Raw genomic sequence first — 19312 nt, forward strand, 5'->3', positions numbered from 1 at the left:
CAGGAGAGCAAGAGTGAGAACGTGAAGCGTAAATAATCAGGGAATGGACGTGGAAAAGAAGTTACAAGTTAAAAGTGACAATTCTCGGTGTAAGAAGTAAAAAAAAAAAAAAAAAAAGATTCCTGTTCAGAGACCCACAGACTTCCACAGTAAATTTGACATCAGGTATGACAGGAAATACCTGCTCGTGTTTCCTGCTTGTCAACATGTGATTAAACTGGGATTAGAACAAACAAACCGAGACATGAATCTGCAGACGGTAACTCAGCTGCAGAATCTGCCCTGTTAGCATTCTCGTGACGGTGTTTTGGTATGTGTTTTATTATGTTGTTTGCGTTTTAGACTTTCAGCCGACGCTCGTGCTCAGAGGAGTGTGCATCTTTTAGGAATCCAGTCAGCCTGAACCGCCAGACGGTCGGAGGTCAAAGGTCAGAGTGCTCCGATGAAAACAATTTCTGAAGTTGTCTTGTCACAAATTTCTTCCAAAAGAGAGAACAGAAAATCTTAAAATAAACTTTTTATTTTACATTGTGAGATAAAACAAAAAAACAAAACAAAAACGGAGTATTAAGCCATTAAAAAGTCAGATCGGTTTATTCGACGCCCTTCTTTCACTGCTTGTGTCACTGCTGGATATTTCAGTTACACTTCATTCTCTGCCATAAAGAATATCTGATTTAAGTCTGATTTTATTCCATTATTTCATCTTGATTTCTCCATTCGAAGCACTTTTTTTTTAACTTTTATTTTGAAAAATATGTATCCAAAAAAGTATTAAAAGTACAGTATTTTTTTTAACAAATTCTAACTTTTGTTATTACAGACATCATTCGTTATTTGTTTAAACTGCAGCTTTCACTTATTTATGTAAACTTAAGTTAGTTGGCAAAAACTTTAATGAACTTTTACATCTGCTTACAATTGCAATTTACCAGAAAGTATGTCGATAGTTTGTCACTATAAAAAATTAAAAAAAACTTTATGGTTTGAGTTAAAGAACAGAGATCATATTGCTGGTTTGAGATGCTCAGGATCAAAAACATAACATCCGGGCCTTTTTTTTTTGTCTGGAGCTCATGGCTTTTCTTCCCCGTTATGGGTCGGGTGGAGGGAAACGGGAGGGTGAGGCCCAAAGCAACGGGAGGTGGTGACAGCCGGGTTTCCTAATTTCACTCTCATGAGGTTTATGGAGCCTGTTGTTCCAACCGCTGACCCAAATATCAGATTTTTTTTTTTTTTATCCAAATCTCCTCAGCATGAGGCTGAAGTTGCGGTTCAGCGTGTCATTCGGTGCAGTTCAACGTTTTTTTTTGTGCAGCTCATTGAAACTGGAACGAACCAAACATTGAAAAACGTGAGAGATAACACTCAGCTTTTCAGCCTGTGAACGCTTTTTGAGTTGTGCGGCGATTTCACGTCATTTTTAAGCAAAACTTCCAGTGATTCTTTTGTTTCAGCTTTTAAAATATGAGAATTTTCTGATTTTCTTCAATGACTGCAAAGTGGGTATTTGGGGTTTTTAGACTGTCGATGCTGCCTTAGGAAACTGTGTTGGACATTTTCTAACTACTTTCTAAAACATTAACTTAATAGAACAAGAAATTAGCAGCAACAGCAGCAAAGATTTGTAGCATTTATAGTATTCACCGGTGACAACTACCGATTACGAGCATAAAAGATAAATAAAGCATGAATAAATTGCTAAGTAACAATCAATAAAGCGCTTACTAACATGGTTGTGCCTTATAAGGAAGTTTATTTGTATGTTTAGATGATTGTTAAATTCTGGGTAAATGAATGAGTTAGTCCAGGACATGCCTTTAACATGAATGTAGGGCGGCCCCATTGACGAATGTCTCTCTTCAGGTTAAGACAAATCCAACACAACTTTACTTTATCTTTACCTGTATAAAATGTGAGAAAAGAGTGAAATATGGTCATCACTATTCCCTGAAACCCAAAGATAATAAATCAAATTCCTGTGTTTTTTTTTTTCTAAATTTGGAGTTTACAATTTTTAAAAAAACCTGTCAAACTACAAAGTTTTTCACAACTCAAGAAGCTGGTCTCAAGAGAATTTGGGGCAAAAGGACTTGCTGCCGTGCAGGTTTCCAAGTACTGGTTGGTTTCTGGGTTTTCGACTTTTAGTTTTGCCGAGGACGGATCAAAGGTGTCGTGAAAACTTCCACTCATTGTGTTATTTAGTTGTTAATGTTTTATGACTATTATGCAAAGTTTACAGCGGTGTAATCATATTCCAACAAAGTGTGCGCATGCTTAGAAAACAGGAAACCCGGCAGCTGGACTCGGATGTTGGTCTGTTTATGTAACATTTGCCTGTTTTTGAGGAAAAAAAGCCACATTTAGTTCTGTTCAGCGGAGCCTTTGCCCAGTCATGCCTTTTTTTTTTTTTTTTTTTTTTTTTTTTTTTTTTTTTTTTGGGGGGGGGGGGGGGGGGGGAGAGAAGGAGCAGGAGAGGAGGGAGTTGGCGTCACGTGGGTTAGTGACAGCCCGTACTGCGCCTTTTGATTGGGCGTTCGGCCTTTGGGCCGTCCCCTGCGATAGGCTGTCCTTGGTGACGTCGCGGCGATCAGCTGTTGGAGCTCCACAACAACAACAAAAGAAGGCGCAGTCGGGGGACCGAGGAGGAAACGGACTGAAAGAAAAAAAAAAAACGCTTAAACCGCACCGTGACTCCCGATGTTCAGTCCATAAATTAGCGTGTTTTATATTTTATTTCTTCCGCGAAGAAACCTCAAGTTTTTCTATTTTTCGAAAAGTAACGCATCTACCTCAGTTTTAAGGAATTTAATCGCGATTTGAACTCGTTTACATCTCCCCCCCCTCTTCTGCCGCAGGTGAGTTTCTTTGTTTTCTTCTCGGTGAACATTAACGGCACTTCAGCCTCTTATTTTTGATGCTGATTATCATTTCCATCTGCATTACAGTTGCGACACTTTCCACTTAAAAAAAAAAAAAAACACCAAAAAACAAGACAAGTATCAAAGAAGCTACGTTGAGTCAGTAAACTGTAACAATGCATTTTTTTTTTTTTTTTTTAATTCGGCTGACTCGGTAGCGTTAGCTCAGTCTCGCCAGTCTTTAATAAGCCATCTGCAGCTGCGTTTGCCTCGCAAAACTTCAAGTGATTTACCTGGACTCGGGAGAGGTTATTGCTTTATTCTGGCAATTATTTCATCACTTATTTTCGGAGATAAAAGTTAAGCAGGCGAGCCAGGCTACGCGGTCCAGCCCTGCAAGTGTAGAATTACAGCCTCCTCCCCTTCCCCTTGTTTAACCGTCCGACAACCACAAGGCTGCTGCTCCACATTATTTACCCGACCAGTTTATTTCCACCCTACGGACCGACTGGAGAATCTCGCATTTTAAGACCGAACGGGCTGGCCGATTAATCGACATGCAACTTAATCAAGAACAGTGGACGCATATTCGTCATTTATCGAGTCATGGAGATTTGCTGCTTTTGTCATCTTGAGCTCAGGAGAAGTTACGGTGGATATGTTAAAAACTATTTTCAGACAAAAGAATCCAAGAATGAAAAGTTTTTGTTTTTTTTTGCGCCCCCCTCTTCTCCCCCCACCCCGGTAGATCAATCAATAAGGCATATAATTGTTAGTAGGACATTAATAAAACTATTTTCACGATGTTGTGAACATGTTGTAGACAAATTGCAATTATAATAGTTTTGCAAGTTTTACAACATGTAAGGCCAATAAAACCCGATGCGATTCATAAGCGTGCTCCACTTACTGTAATTTATAGTTTGAGTTTTAATGTGGTAGACTAAAACAAACAAAAACAAAACAAAAATCCCAATTTGCGTGTAATATAGGTTTTAACCTCCTCGACGTCCCGGATTATGGGACATCTAGTGATGTCTATTCCTAATCCTGCAGCCTTCATACAGCAGAGACATCAGATTTAAAGATTTTGGGTGTCCTACATAGGATACCTCTTTTGCAGTCCGTTTATTTACACTCGAATTAATAACTAATGAGGGATTTGATTAAATAGATGCATCTATTTCAACAGCCATGACTCAGTGACCCATTTAACGACATTAATCGCCCACGGGGAGCTTTTCTTTGTGTTTGGTGATTATTTTAATGAGAAGACTACAATCGTGTTTGGTATTTATCCCCTGAAATGTCTCGTCAGGGAGGAGGAGGGTGGATAGTGGAGGAGAAACAGGTGCAGCAGATTATCAGCCTGCTGTTGTCGGTGTGTCAATCAGGCAGTTGAAACCTCTTCTCCTGTTTTCTGCTCGTCACAGCTGCTCGATGTTTACAGAGGCGGGGTGTAAAAAAGAAGAGCGCTTTCTATTTGTTCCTCCTTACATAAAGTGTGAACGACGGCCGAGAAATACGAGCTGGCACGAGAGGATTTAAACGCACCACAGCCGACGGCGATGCGCGTTCACGTGTAGGTAGAAAAACAAAAAACGGAGATTCGTGTCGTCGTCTGCCGATGAGGCGTTCAAGACCGTTTGGTTTGAGGAGACGTGTTTGTGTCTAACCCTAGTGGTGATTACAAACGGTAATTGTTGCAGCTAGTTTAAATCTTAAAGGCTGTAATCCGTGATTGAAGATTAACAACACAATAGGCCTACTGGAATCTCCTATTATTCTCAAATCGACTGGCAAGCCATTTTAATGCATATTGAATACAAAACAAGGACTTGGGCTACAATTTTTGTATATTTTTCTGATGTTGTTACTGGTTTATTTAGTCAGTTATCCTCTGTTAAGGTCTTATTACAGATGGCAAATGATTAGGATTTTTAGTTGTTATTTTCAGTGTTGCATTGCAATGATTTGCTACCCTTCAAGACCCATTCAGTTTGGTGCAGTGATAATTTTTGATTGACATGTAAAATAAATACATTATATATATATATATAATAATATAATGAGAGCTCTAATTAGAGCTCAGTTTTACAACTTGAACCTTTACCCTTAAAACCCTAAACAGCAGCACTGTATGTACTGTGTATTATTTATAATGCTAAGTAAGTACATACATAATATTTCACTCACAAATTCATAGATACACTTTCATCAGTGTAGCAGATAACACATCTACATTGATCAAGGTGAAATTGGTTATCATGTTTCCCACTTGATGGTATTACTCCACTTCAATTCATATCAGTAATAGAGATCATAATACTGAATTAGCATTTTGTTCCCTCCCCCCAAAAAAGAAATTAGACTTGGTATGGTATTCTCTACACCCATCTGTAGTGTCTGCAGAGCTGTTTATGGTTCCTAGAAGTTGCACCAGTTGCAGAGTGTTGTGCTGTATGTAACCTGAGAGGTAAAACATGCCACCGAGCAGACACTGGTGTCGAGCTTTCTTTTTTTTGTTGCTTGATCTAGATAAGGATATTAGCATGATCAACTCAGATTCCTTCTTCTGGATTTTGGCAGCTGGACAGTCAGGGGACCTTTTATAATATACAATGAGGGACAATAGGGGGATTTGAAGGGGCGAGACAAGCATTATGCACTTGGCCAATATTTGTGCCAAAGGATACCATTTATACAGCAGCTGCAGTGAGACAGTGACACCGATCACTTTTTCCTTTTTGTCCAATTTCCCGGCGTGAAAGACCGTAGTGAGTCCAGCAGACGGGCTGCCGGCCAGCTGTGTCTTGTGTGTCCTCCGAGCACAGGACATCTCTTTATTACGGGCGAATAAAACACGGACCCGACAGCTCCTCTCTGCTCGCCTCCCAACAGATCAATAACTGAAGAAACTGCAGCTGCTGCTCGTGTCCATCAGAGCTGACAAGATATTAATTCCGTGATGGTGATTCACTTTACGGCTCGGATGTTTGTGCCTCTACAAGTCGAATACTAACGGTGCATTCGTTTTAAGTCCTCGGCGTGTGTGTCGTTTATTTAGAGGGCATTAGTGTGTTTAGCAGGTTCCCATAATGTCTTTTATGAGGATGTAACGTTTGGCAGGTAAAACCAGCACCTGCAAACATTTACAACCAGACATCCAAATCACTGCAGTCATAAAAAGTAGCTCAATGATTTCTACATTAACAACGACTTTGATGACGATGTAACCAAAAGAGAAGGATCCCCAAGTCTGTCCTGCCTCTCTCTTTTGGTCCTAGTTTTGGTTTTGTGGCAGCAGACAGGCGCAGTTAAAGCTGGTGAAGGGAGGAGAGCGTTAAGTCACTAAAGAGACAGATCCTCCCTTCGGGAGTTGGTGGAGACCAAAAACAGCCAAAAAAGGAGTGAATATTGGACACAAACATCACTCCAGCTGAAGGATCGTGTTGCTGCGTCTGTGGTGGATGTTCAAGTAGAAAACTGTTTGCTAAGATTAGTGATCCATAGCAACTTTATAAGGTGATAAATATGTCAGATGTTGTATTTTTAGATTGTTTAGCTGCCCCCAAGTGGCCATCATTTGAATTAGAGTAGAGCATGAGCTTTGACACTATAGTTTTGTCAGACTTGAAACTCACATTTTCATCCGGTGAGATACCGGAACAATAAAAAAAAAAAAAAAAAAAATGAACAAGATGTGGAAATTAAGTCGTTCGCATTGAACAAACTTGATCAACTTTTGTAAAAGAAAATATTTAAATAGAAAATGCTCAGATGTGTCATATTTATGCAGCAACGTGAAAGACTTTCCTTGTCTTGTATTAACTAATGAAGACTTGAAGCGCAACTCAGACTTGCCTGAAATGTTTGGAGACGTGATGTGGAATAATAAAGGAAAAGCGAGTAGTTGAATCTGCTGACTGAACCCATCTCTCGTTCTCGTCTCCTCTCAGGCCTTGTTTTGTACTTTTTGCACTCGAAGCGATCCCGACGTTGAGCGATGTCCAGCCGGTGTCTGCTGGCCCTCAGATGATCCATGACCACACCTTATTGATGCACTTTAGCACCTTTCCCGAGCCTTCCCGTCGCCGTGAACCCTGCAGCTGATGACCAAAGTGCCCGTCACGCCTCCCCGCCGTCGCCCCGAGCCGCGCGCCTCCCTCAGCCCCTCCCTCTGCCTCACGCCCCCGCAGGACGTCCCAGGATGTTCCAGAGGTTCGCCAACGCTCTGTTCGGAGACGACGTGGAGGAGCTGAGTCGAAGCAGCCGACCCGGAGACGGCGAAGAGGAGGAGGAGGAGGAGGATGATGAAGACTGGATCCTGGTCAACTACCTGGGTAAGTTTGACGCGTGTTGGAGTAAATCTAAAATGAATCCAATAAAGTCTGAGTTCAGTTTTTCCTCCAGAGAACTGCTCCTGTATCACCCGGCTTTCAAAAACTCTCCCAACATCGTCCACATTTTGCGGCTCTGCAGCTTTATGGTTCAGTGAAGTTAAACGCTCTTCGATTTTAGACCGAAGCACCAAATACTGCGGAACTTTCTGACATGTTGGCACATATTATACAAAAAGGGTGGACCACTAGTCATGAAGCTGGTTGTTTTAGCATATGAAAAAAGTGAAAACAATTATTTTGGATGAAGTTAATTCAAGAAATGATACTATAAAAACATACAAAAGACAAAAAGATACATACAAATTTACTTGAATTAATCTGCTTAATGAAGAGTGACAAAGCAAGTAATTCAGATTATTTTATCAAACGGAGGGGAGTACACGTATTTTTCTACGTGCACAGAGACATTAAATTGACATGGTTTGACAGGTTGCACAGGAACACACTGTATAACTTTAGAGTTCTGTAATTGCAGGTAAACTGAGCCAAGTTTCCAGAGCTGGCTGCGACCAAAAAAAGATCCCAGTCAAAACAGACACGACAGGGAGAGCAGTTCAACAAGTCACACACACACACACACACACACACACACACACACACACACACACACACAAACTGTATTCAGAAACATGACACACTGCAGCGACTCCCAAATGGCTCTGACTGAATCTTGGCACAGTTTTGGTTTGGCCCACCGTTCACCCTTCGCCAGTCTTGACTGGACTTGACCCGTCTCCGATTCCGAGGCCGTGTGAATATTTCAAGCAGGAGGGGCGAGAAACAGAGGCAGTTTATGGGCAACCTGCAAACGGGTCGAAACAAAAGCGCCAGAGGTACCGCAGGAGGTAAATATAGATGCCGCCGGTTCCCACTCCGGGTCAGTGGATGGTGGACATGTATGGGCACAGAGCTGCCTCCCAACACAACCTCCGCTGAAACACACCTGGATACGGCGCCGGGTGTTTTGTTTTTTTCTCCCATCGTTAAGTTACACCACGCTGAGTTAGTGAAGACTAATAACTAAAACTCATTCCTGCTGCATTCCTCGGCAGAAAAGAAAGACTTTAAGGTGGTCTGTTGGCTTTTTCTCTCAGGTTTGCAACTTGGTGTGAATGTAAACAAACCAACCTTTTTCAACCAGAAAGATGTCATTAAAAAGCTCCTTTTTCAAGCTGATAAAAAAAAAAATGGAACCATCCACCATCGTAGTGTAGTTTCATGATATAAAAAAATCCAATTGAACATGGTTCATTTCCTGAATATAGTGAATTAAATGCATCTGAAAGACCCTGATTGACAGCACCCTCCTCTTACTGTATTACGTCAGCTGCGCACATGTGACTGTGCCTTGTGTTACGCATGTATGTATGTATGTGCACCTAAAAGTTGTATAAACAGAACTGCAAGCACATTAGTGTTTTGGAGGACACAGTGTGATGGTGTTCCAAGTCCCGAGAGCCAATTCTCGCAGGGTGGCGTTTAAAAAAACGACTTTGTCAGTTGCAAAATACAGCTCAGAGCTCCCAAGCCTCTCGGTGTCTCACGCACGGAGAGCGTGCATATGGCAGACTTCGAGTCTTTGCGGTCCACAGAGGAGACAGAGCTATGTGGCGGGTCAGCTGGTTCGCTCGTAATCCAGACTGACCTCATTAACCCGACACCCGGAACACCGCCGGCGCTCGCCGACGACGGTGCCTCGCTCCCCGCTGTTGCACGGTTGACCCCCGGCCCCCCCCCTCCTCCTCCTCCTCCAACCGCACGCAGGACCCTGCTCCCGTTTGCAAAAGGAGAAGAGGTCCTCCCGCTGATGGTTCCGGACAGCCTTTTGGTCCGTCCCGCCGCCGCCGCCGCTGCAGAGGAATACACAGTTTGCAGATCAGCTGCCGGGTGCTGAGTCAGCTCTCCGCAGCGGGTAAACAAGGACTCCTCCGTGAACTCCTTGGGAGTCGGAGCCACCGGGTGGCGTTCGCGTCGCGCGTGTGGAAATGAGCTCCGCACGGAAACAAAAAGTGAAAATGCACGCTCGTCAACAGCTGGGAGCGCGCGGGCCGAGAGACGGGTTTGATCGGAGGTGTTTTGAGTTCTTAAAACAACGGAGTCCTCCCCACAAAAAGCACGGTTCAATAAAGATCAAATATGTTTTTGTTATTTACAAGCTTTATTTTAAAACAGCATGGCCTTTAACCAGAACTGAAATCAAACGGAGACATCTGCTTTAGTCGACGCTGCGGTTATTTTTAGGTTCCAGTCTGCTCGCTCGAGATCATGTTCCGTCTCATAACTTCCTGTTTTTCGGTGCATCGTGAGAAGCCGATGCTGGATCGAAAAGCGAGAGCTTTCTGGAAAGCCTCCGCGGCTGCACACGGCCGAGCCGGACGGGCGTATGCGGTGATTTATGCGCAAAAAAAGATTGTAACGACGGTGGATTCCTGCAGCTCCTTGTTGAGGAAACGCCGAGCGCGGGGGAGGGAAGGAGGGAGGGAGGGGGGAGGGAGGGTGAGAGGAGATTAAGATGCTCTGTCGGTGTGAAGCAGGTTCAGTTTGCTCACAGGCGTGTTTTGCAAACACAAACAGAAAAACACGGCGATGCCGAGCTGCATCCAGAGAGTGATTGTTGTTTACATCTGACCAGAGTCCCCCACCCGCTGCTGTGGAGACGAGCCACAGTGCCTCCTGCTGGCAGACTGAAGATACTACACTTGTGTATTTTTTTTTTTTTTTTTTTTTTTTTTTTTTAATTTTAAACCAAAAAGCGAAATAACAGCTGGAGCAGTAAGATGGCCTGCTGAAAGAAGCAGACTCGTTTAAGTCTTGTCAAATAGAAATGGTCAGTTCACCTAAATTTGTGACTTTTTGCAAACCGTTTTGGTTTCTTGCCTCCACCTCAGAATAATGGCGGTGAAAGAAATTTAGTGGGATGGAAATTGGAAAAACTCCAAAGCGACGGCCATTTCAACAAGCTGCACAACATACACAGCATTTTGGTTAAATATGGGTTTAATTATCTGTCAAAGAAGACATTTTTATGCACTGTGCTGTGTAAAAAAAAAAGTAACCTGTCAGTGCTCCCTGGTGGACAAACTACTGCAGACAGTGTTTATAAATAACCTCAAACATGTCTTTCACATCTCATTCCTAACATTTCTTGTCACTTATCAACTGACATGCTATCAATATGTAGTGATGATAAACTAAATGTGTCCACATGTTTGGTAAATATTTACTTGGATGAATCCCATTCGTCTCCTGTTTTTTTTTTTTTTGGTAAATGTCACTTTCATTTAATAATTTTTTTTTTTATAGAAAACGGTAAGATGTTTGCAAGTTGATGCATTTAACCAACTAACTTAAAATAACTTTATGAATAGGATTAGCATTTTTTTTTCCCCTGTTAGTCAGACTGACCTTCATCAACAGTCAGTCGTTTGGTACAAAATAAAGTGCTTCTCTTTCTCAGAATTGATTCTAAATTGAATTGTGACCTAAAGAATTGGAATCAAATCAAAAGTTTTAAGCACCACAAACTAAATTATATTCATGTATTGAAGTGGAGACAGAAAATTGAGATTCATCAGAGGTCTTAAAAGATCTCTCCAAATGAGTTGTGAGAAAATATGCTTCTCATCACTTTGGTGAAATGATGCTTGAAACTAATTCTATCCATGTAAAGTAAAAAAAAAAAAAAATCCCTACAGCAACATATTGATGGATTAATTCTCTGTCTGCAGCTGAAGCCTGCTCCAGTCAGTGTGGCGACGGCCTCTCTGGAACCACCATCAACCCCGAGGAAGAGGAGGAAGAGGAGGACGAGGAGGACGAGGATGACGAGGAGGACGAGGAGGACCTGGTGATGATCCCCTCCCCAATGGCCAGCCCCCGCATCCGCTACTCCTCCTGCACCTCCCTCAACTCCACGGACGGCGGCGCGGAGGAGGACGACGACGACGAGGAAGAAGACGAGGGCGGGTTCCTGCGTCTGGGTGTCGGTTCTCTGGAGGAGAGCTGGTTCGTCACCCCTCCACCCTGCTTCACCGGCCGCGGCTGCCAGCCCATCCTCCTGGAGACCAGCCCTCTGGAGAACCTGCTGATCGAACACCCCAGCATGTCCGTCTACGCCCACCACAGCCCCCCACGACTGACCCTCGACCCCCTGCCACAACGCTCACTTGACCGGGAGCTGGACTTTTTGTCCGGCAAAATGCCCGCCTCCCCGACAGGCTCAAGCGGGAAGGAGAAGTCGAGACGCTCGCTGGAGGGGCCTCGTCACAGGTACAGTACCGAGAGCTGCTCTCATGATGTCTGCTTGGCTCATAGACTGTATTTCAAGGTGGACGTAGATTGCAGCGCTGAAAAATGAGGGCGATGCGGAAGTGCCTTAACCTGCAATACCACCGGGGGCCACTAGAGGTTAGCTTCCAAAAGCCTCCATAGACTCCCATTCAACGTCCCTCATGAAAGTCTCGGTCAATAAAATTCCTCCACAAGTTTTCTGTATGTCATTCGCTAAATTAAATTTTTTTTTTTGGGGGGGGGGAGGGGACATGTCTGTTTGATTAACAGGCCTGGGGTGCAGTTAATTTACAGCTATTGGTGGGTAGTATCCCCCGCCCCACCCCCAGCTCGTCCAAATATGGTCACTACCGGCTCCAAACCGCTTTGGCCTTAAAAACACCTCCGTTGATGAGCAGAATTGTTTTCAGACGGTAGTGGCGTCCATCGGCTAATTTGTTTTGTTCTCCCGCCTCCTGCAGGCCGGAGGGGGCGGTCGTCCAGCGCCGCTCCAGCCTCCACTCCACCTGCTACGCCGCGGCGCTCTCCACCCAGGCCGGCCTCCTGCAGCAGCGGCCGGGTAACGCCGCCCAGCGCACCCAGCCGCTGTCCCGCAAGGCCCTGCGACGCCTCAACCTGCTGCGCCCCCCGAAGGCCAGCACCATTCACCTGCACCAGCCCAGCCAGAGACACCTCAACTTCTGAGGCGTCCCGACAACTTCATCCCCTTCGTCATCATCAACATCATCAACATCATCATAATCAACGACCTCAATACTTACAGCAGTACGGGAATCTTAACACTGGCCACCCACAAACACACACCTCTTGTTTTTTTTCTTCTCATCAAGAAACAAACACCAGCAATAAGTTAATTACATCATCAGCCACCAATTACGCACCTGATCTGTTCTTAAATCTGATTGGACGGTGAAATAGGGAACGTGGCTGGCGATTTTTTTGGGTTTTTTTGTTTCATTGTATCAGGTCATGTGGCCAGTGAAGAATTTCTCTTCTCCTCATCCTCCTCCTCCTCCTCCTCATCCATCCATCCATCCATCCATCCATCCATCCATCCATCCATTAGTTCAATGCTGAGAAGAAGAGATGTGAAAGGAAAAGGTCATCATGTGAGGCTCCGCCCCTCCTCCCCCTTTCACACAACTGTTTCTTCGGATCACAGAGAGAAACGGATGCCACGACGTCGTCCTCTCTCTTTCTTTCTTTCTTTCTTGTTCTTGTTCTTTATGGACAACTTTAATGTGTAGAATCAACGCTGTAGGTCACTTTACTCAGCGGCAGGTTAACGGCGTGGCAGGATGACCCGACGGCAACATTTCAGAGCCTCACAGAGCGATTGGCCGGTTCTCTTGGCAACTGCTCGGGCAACTTTGACAGAAGACATTTTAGATCCCAAGTTGAAGATGTGCAGTGCAGCAGCACAACGTTTCCATTTAATCAAAACGTCGCCAGTGTCCTCGTGTCGTTCACAGCGGAGGCTCGTGTCGTTGGTGCGTTTCTGTCACAGGGAAATAAAACTTTAAAGGAAAAAAAAAAAATCCCCTCAAATAATCGGACACTGCTCGTGCTCGTAGCCTCTGCCCTGTTTTTCAGTGAGTTCCAGCATTTCACAGGAGAACAGAGTCCATCCGCACAGCTCAGTTTCATTACAGCTTTGTTAACAGCTGTAATAACTGTGATAAAGTTATGCCTTCCTAATGGAGCCATTTAAAAGCTTTATTGCAACTTAATCACAGAACAAATGTAGAACGTTTTTAGCCTCTTTGAAAGTGCAATACTTAAATCACTGCCTCTTTAAATGTAAAATACTGTTTGAATTCTTGTTTTTCTAAGAACACTCAAATTATGATATTTCTCACTGTAGTAGCAAAAGTTTCAGGAGGACATTTACTCCATTTATGTTTAAATAGTGAAGGTTTCAGAAGATGCTGCATTCACAGGGTTTTCTGTGAAACTGTCGGGTGTTGTGACTGAAAACTGAGAAACAGAACAGAGTTTCAACACATTTAGAATCACATCCGACTCAAACTCAACTCTGTACTGCAGCTGCTTTTCCCTTAAATCAAATATTTTTTTTTATATTTTGTTTTCTTTTTTTAGTTATTGTTGACTAGTCGTAGAAGAAATCCCTTGATAATTCACTTGACCTCATGTTGTCTGTGTTTGACCAGTTCATATTAACAAAACACCACAGTTACAAATGAGGCCAGGAATACAAAACACAACACCATACGCTCGCAACAGATTTTAAGGGGATTTGTTACTTTCACTTCCTGCCTTTTGAGTCCTGCAGAACCACCATTCAGTTAAATGCGGTGCTCGTCCTGCGACGCCATCTGAACCTGCCTCTGACTTTATAATTCAGTACTTTTCACAATATTTTTTTGAAGATGTAAAAAAAAAAAAAAAAAAAAAAAAAAAAAGATGGTAAAAATTACTGGGTTAAATATCACTAAACGCCTTGTTTTAACGGTAGCTTTGAGATGAAAAGAAATGTAAAAAAACATTTATGTAAAAAAAAAACTTCCAAAATATTTTTTGAAAAGAAAAAAACAAATTACATATCAGTATGAAGTTGGTATATATGCGTCTGTTTTTTTGTTTTTTTTTGCTTAGGTATGTTGGGTTATGTTAGTGTGCAAATCTGTTGCATGGTTGTAGAGTTGTGCTAGTGTCATGATGGTGGAAAAAAAGAAAATGGAAAAAGATAATTTTTTTTTTTTTTTTTCTTTTTGTTTGTTCTTAAATAAATCTGCAGTCCACTTCTCAGGGTCACAACCAATCACCTTTACACTTTAGGAAAATGCAGATTTACTTGACAGCTGATGATTCTTTCTGCGTGCTTGGACTTTTCCAGCTCTTTCCCTGCGAGTTTTCCCTCGTGAAAACATTTGTGAGAAATAATCGACGTATATTTTAGTGTCTCGGAAACTTCTTTTGGTCCCAGGACTGTGAAAATGAACTCTTTGACGCTGTCAGTCGACTGTTGGGAATCCATCAAGATGGAGAAACTGTTGGTCTTTTTCAGCTATGTTTATACTTTTTGCTCAAGTGTACCTAACATTGGTTTTAGAAATGTACCTTATGCTATTTTAACTGTTCTATTTTCCATGTTAACTTAGTTACATTTTGTTAAAACTGTTAAAATATTTAAACCAAAAAAGTAGCAGTGATCTTTAACCTTTCACTAATTTTTAATACTGATGTTTTTTTTTGTTTTGTTTTGTTTTTTGTGTTGTTTAACTTTTGAGTATTTGTTAAAAGTTCTTGGTCTCGGTGCTCTGAAATGGTGGACTATTTATTGTTTTTAATGTGTCTGCTGTAGGGAAAAGTGGAGCCCGGGCCGAGTCGCCACACTGCAGAGAGTGACTGAAAGCTATGGAGGACCATTATTGCCAGGAAAAGGAAGAGAAACAGATTAAATGTTAGGAACAAAAGTTATCGTCAAAATTCTGAGATATGTAATCTAAACCATTGTTTCATTATGACAACAAACTGTCTCTTAATTCTTACTGAAAAAGTCAAAACATTTAAGTCAGTAAAACTAATAACGTTTTGACTTAAGTCACTTTTTCACTTCTTATTCAATGGTATGGAGTTATTATCCCAACATTTTGACCTAACATCAAATTTTTTTTTAAATTTGATTCAGTTGTTTATTCAAATCTTTTATTTTGTCCTTAGGATCCAGTAATTCTGACTTAACCAATTGGTTTCATCATTCCTAATCTTTTTAAAAAAAATTTGTTTCCTTTTCCATCTCCAGCAAAAATGGGCGTCAGTTTAAACAATGGTTTCTTTTATTCTTGAATGATCTCGAGCTGTAACTTCACGTTCTGCTGATTTACTCAAGAAAGTTATTTTCATTTAACCAACAGCGTTGGTTGTTGTCATCCAAGTCCAACACGAAAGAGAGAAAATGATTCAAATAAAGCAAGTTCATTTAAAGTTGATCTTTAAAGAATGCATTCTGCTTTAAGATAAAGCTGACAAGATGTCAAAGCCTGTGCAGTATGAACACATGAAAGAAAAACAAAATATTTAGCCTCGGAAAATATTCAGTGGCTCGTGATGGAAACTTTGCAGTGTGGTCCCTGAATCTCTCATCTAAATCTGACGTCAGCTTTTCTCTGCTCGTGTTGATGGGATGTTAGCATTATTATGTGGTTCGCTGTAAATAATAGTATACGATAGTGGAGTGGGTCTCTGGTGTTTTTAAGCTTCTTTTTTTTTTATTTCTCGAATGTCTCTCTCTACTATGGAGCTTTGCAATCATGAACGATGTTATTTTGTGCTAACTAAGATGTTTTGGAAAAAAGACACCTTAAAGACAGAAGGGATCGGAGATGTTAAAGGCTCCTTCTGCTGTCGGGAGCCTGAAAACATTTTTTTTTTTTGTAGTTTCTGTTCTCCGCTCATCTCTCCATCATCAAAACTAACAGGGATTTGTAATGTTTTTGTTCAATGCCTTGAAATTTGTGGATCACGTGCCTTCCAGGTTGAAATGTTGTAATGACAATGCATCAATGAAGAACTTGAACTCTCTTCTTTTTTTTTTTCTTCTTTTTTTTTTTTTTTCAAACACGTTCAGAGTGGACGTAATAAGTAAAAACACACAAACAGATATCAGAAACCAACTATGCATCACTCGGAGGAAGCCTGTACGCTCTCGCCGTCACCATCCGCCCAGCCAGTGTACAGCTTTTTTTAATATGACACAACAAACCAGACAGAATGATGTAGCAAAACCTCTTTTCTCCTGTTGTTTATTTGAAAAAAAGTGTGAAGAACATTTTGTGGCATTTTTATTTTTCACCAAGTGTTAGACATTTTTGCTTTTTTTGTGCAGTTTACTGGAATAATACAGCACTTTGCCAAAAAGAAAAAAAAAGGTTGTAGGAATTTTAGGGTTAACGTTTTATTTATCGACATAACTGGTCTCCTTCTTTGTATTTTGGATGTAAGACAGATCAATTCACTCTGTTCAGATGTCAGAAACAAAACAAAAAAAAGCTAATTCAAAAGTGGGGTCATCTGTTTTTAAACTGTAATAGTTAATACATGTGATCTCTTATTAGCCTATAATAAATGTTTTCATACACAAATATCCGTCTGTTTATTGCTTTAGCCTTTGTAAAATCAGTGTTGATAACATTTAATTTTTTCTTGGTTGAAGCTTTGGTTTTTAACTTAGTGAAATAACAAGCGCAAACAGGAAATGAAACCAGAAACCATGCAGAAAGCATGTCTACCTTCTTTTGCCTGAATTTTACACTGTCACTGATGTTTTTCAAGATAAAGATATCTTGGAAAAAAAACCAGCACAACAGTTTTATTTTTTTAATTTTTTATTCTACAGCAACAAATTAATGTTTATTGAATGATATTGAGGGTTTTGAATGCCTTTTGAAAAAAAAAAAACGTTAAATAAAATCAAGCATGATGCTTTGTTGGACAGCATCCCAACAGTAACATAAGAACCCACTAGCTTCACCATTAACATGCCCTTTCGTGTATTACTCTGATTAACAATGAATAATAACACGCTCACGAGTCCATTCCTGCTTGCAAAATAATTACTTTGTAAAGTTCTCAGTCCATTTTTGCTGAAAATCAACACATATTGTCCTCGAGATAGATTTGAGTTCTTCGCATCATTTTATGGCTCGGTAGTTTTTTTTTATTATTTCTAAGCAGTTATTGTCTCAATGTTGATGGTTTGCAAATATTTGTGGTCGTTTTATTGAATATGCTCAACGGCAATTGTTAATGTGTAAAGCGGAAATGCTCCGGTAGGCTGGTTAAGTAATTCCTCAATGGTTAATAAAAAGCAATAAACCAACGTGTCAGCAGTCGCTTTTCTTCAACTCTGGTTTGACAGCAGCTCCACGTGCTCCATCTGTTTACATTCTGCGGAAGAAGCACGCGGCTGTCACCGCTCGCCCTCCCATTGGCTGAAGTCGCGGAGACCCCGCCCACAGGCGGGACCCGCCTGCGGAAGGAGGTTTTAATGCCGCGCAAAAAGTCGACCGTAACTCCGCGAAATGTAAAGATTACCGCCAACGTCCGTCCAAAAATGAAACCTCAGCGACTACCGAGTCGTTAAAGTTTAACCGCAACGTCAGGAAAGCGGTGTTTGCGCCGTAAAACCTCCCCGCGCGTCGGTGTCCGTCGGAAATGAACGCAAACTCCGCTTCGACGCGGCAAATAAGCCGTTTCTCCGCGTCCCGACGCGCGCAATAAGCCGTTTCACGCAAAAGGAGAGCGCGTCGACCCCATTTAATCCGCCCGGTGTTGCTCGTTTGTAAAAATCTCCGTTCAGATTTGAACATTTAGCGCGTTTCTGTTAACCGGGAACGCGCATGCGCACTCGTGGCGCCAAGCAGATGCGGATATAAGGATTGGCGCCGGCGCCACCAGCTGATGCATTCATTCATTCTTCACCGAGGAGGTAAGAGCAACCGAGCCGGAGAGCTTATTTAGACCCAATATGTGGACGTTTTATAGCGGATGTTTACAGGTAGAACTTAAGTTTTAACATTGTGAAGCCGGATTTTAAAAAAAATCGTCATAATCTGGTCGTAATCTGGTGGGAAAAACAACTTAAATCTGGATATGCGAGGAACACGGCGGCTTCAATCCCAGTTTTTAAGTCTTTTATTTTACTTTTCGATGCTGTTTCTACTTCTACTTCAACCTGTTGTCTTGCATGTAGTTTTCTCGGTGTATTTGGTGTTTTTTTTGGTGAACTTTTATCGGGACAAACACCGAGGTTCCTGTTGTTGCTTTTTTAAAAAAAAAAAAAAAACTCGGAGCAAAAAAAAAAAAAAAAAAAGTTTCTACTCTTTTGCTTTGTCACTCGTCTCCCTCGGTCGCTCGGGTGTTCAGCTCTTCGCACGCAAAAGCTGAACATCACCGGTTTAATCCCGCGCGTGTGTGGTTTTTTTTTTTTTTAAATTTTTATTAAAGAGGGTTATTGTTGACCTAGTTAGCGGTTACCGGGCTAAATTTGCTAATTTACAGTAGCTCTCCTCCGCAGCTTAGCCTCGCGGTCGGTCTCGGTTCGCCCGACTTCACCGGCTCTTGACGGGCTTCGAACAAAGTTCGCCACGAGTTGTGTGCCACCTGAGAGTTTCCGCTGCCGGTTCGAGGTCCGTCCGGCTCGTCTTTAGCGGTCATTTCGACCCGTTTCTTCCCCCCTCCTCCTCCTCCTCCTCCTCCTCTTTCCCTCCCGCGGACTCGGGCCAGGCTCGGGGGAGGCAGAACTCAAATCCTCCCGCTTTTGAGCTGCGGAAATTGGCGCGCCTTTGAGTTTCAATCCTTTCATTTAAAGTTGGTATTTTGGCGATTTTAATCACCCCGAACCGCGCCGGAGATGTCCGGAGACGTGCGCTCGTGAGACGGTGAGAAACCGGGGTCGAAACGGGGTATTTTGGAGCTTTTTTTTTGGTTTGAAATCGAGGGAACAACCGGGGCCCCCCCCCCCCCCCCCCCCCCCTCCTCCTCCTCCTCCTCGGCCGCAAGTTTTCACACTTTTTTGCAGAAACCCGACGAGGGCTAGTTTGACCCCTCCCTCCCCCCGTATTTAAACACGTTTTAAACCGCTTTTCCCTCTTTGCCGTGAACTCGTCCGCTTCACGGTCCTTTTGTTCGGCGCACTTTATTGATTTGATCGAGCTGCTGTAGCTCTCTTGATTGCTGGTCACACAACCTAGCATGTCCTCCCCATCTGTGATCAGAAGCTAAGGCTCAACTTGG

The 19312-nt window shown here is 42.4% G+C and overlaps 1 protein-coding gene across 2 annotated transcripts; it reads left to right on the forward strand.

Annotated features, from left to right (window-relative positions):
- The first annotated feature begins 2611 nt into the window (after positions 1-2611).
- tp53inp1 (tumor protein p53 inducible nuclear protein 1) lies at positions 2612-17396 on the forward strand. 2 transcript variants are annotated; one of them, XM_069141087.1, is made up of 4 exons: positions 2612-2858; positions 6821-7204; positions 10993-11533; positions 12016-17396. In XM_069141087.1, the coding sequence occupies exons 2-4, from the start codon at positions 7072-7074 to the stop codon at positions 12236-12238; spliced, it is 897 nt and encodes a 298-aa protein (XP_068997188.1). In that variant the 5' UTR covers positions 2612-2858; positions 6821-7071; the 3' UTR covers positions 12239-17396. The 2 variants fall into 2 exon arrangements, with proteins under 2 accessions (XP_068997188.1, XP_068997197.1); XM_069141096.1 differs by lacking the exon at positions 2612-2858 and having other exon boundaries at positions 2865-7204.
- The last annotated feature ends 1916 nt before the right edge of the window (positions 17397-19312 follow it).

This window comes from Embiotoca jacksoni, unplaced genomic scaffold, assembly GCF_022577435.1.
Source record: "Embiotoca jacksoni isolate LCO1_2020_lvr unplaced genomic scaffold, fEmbJac1.0.p SCAF_11, whole genome shotgun sequence".
Taxonomy (NCBI): Eukaryota; Metazoa; Chordata; class Actinopteri; family Embiotocidae; genus Embiotoca; species Embiotoca jacksoni.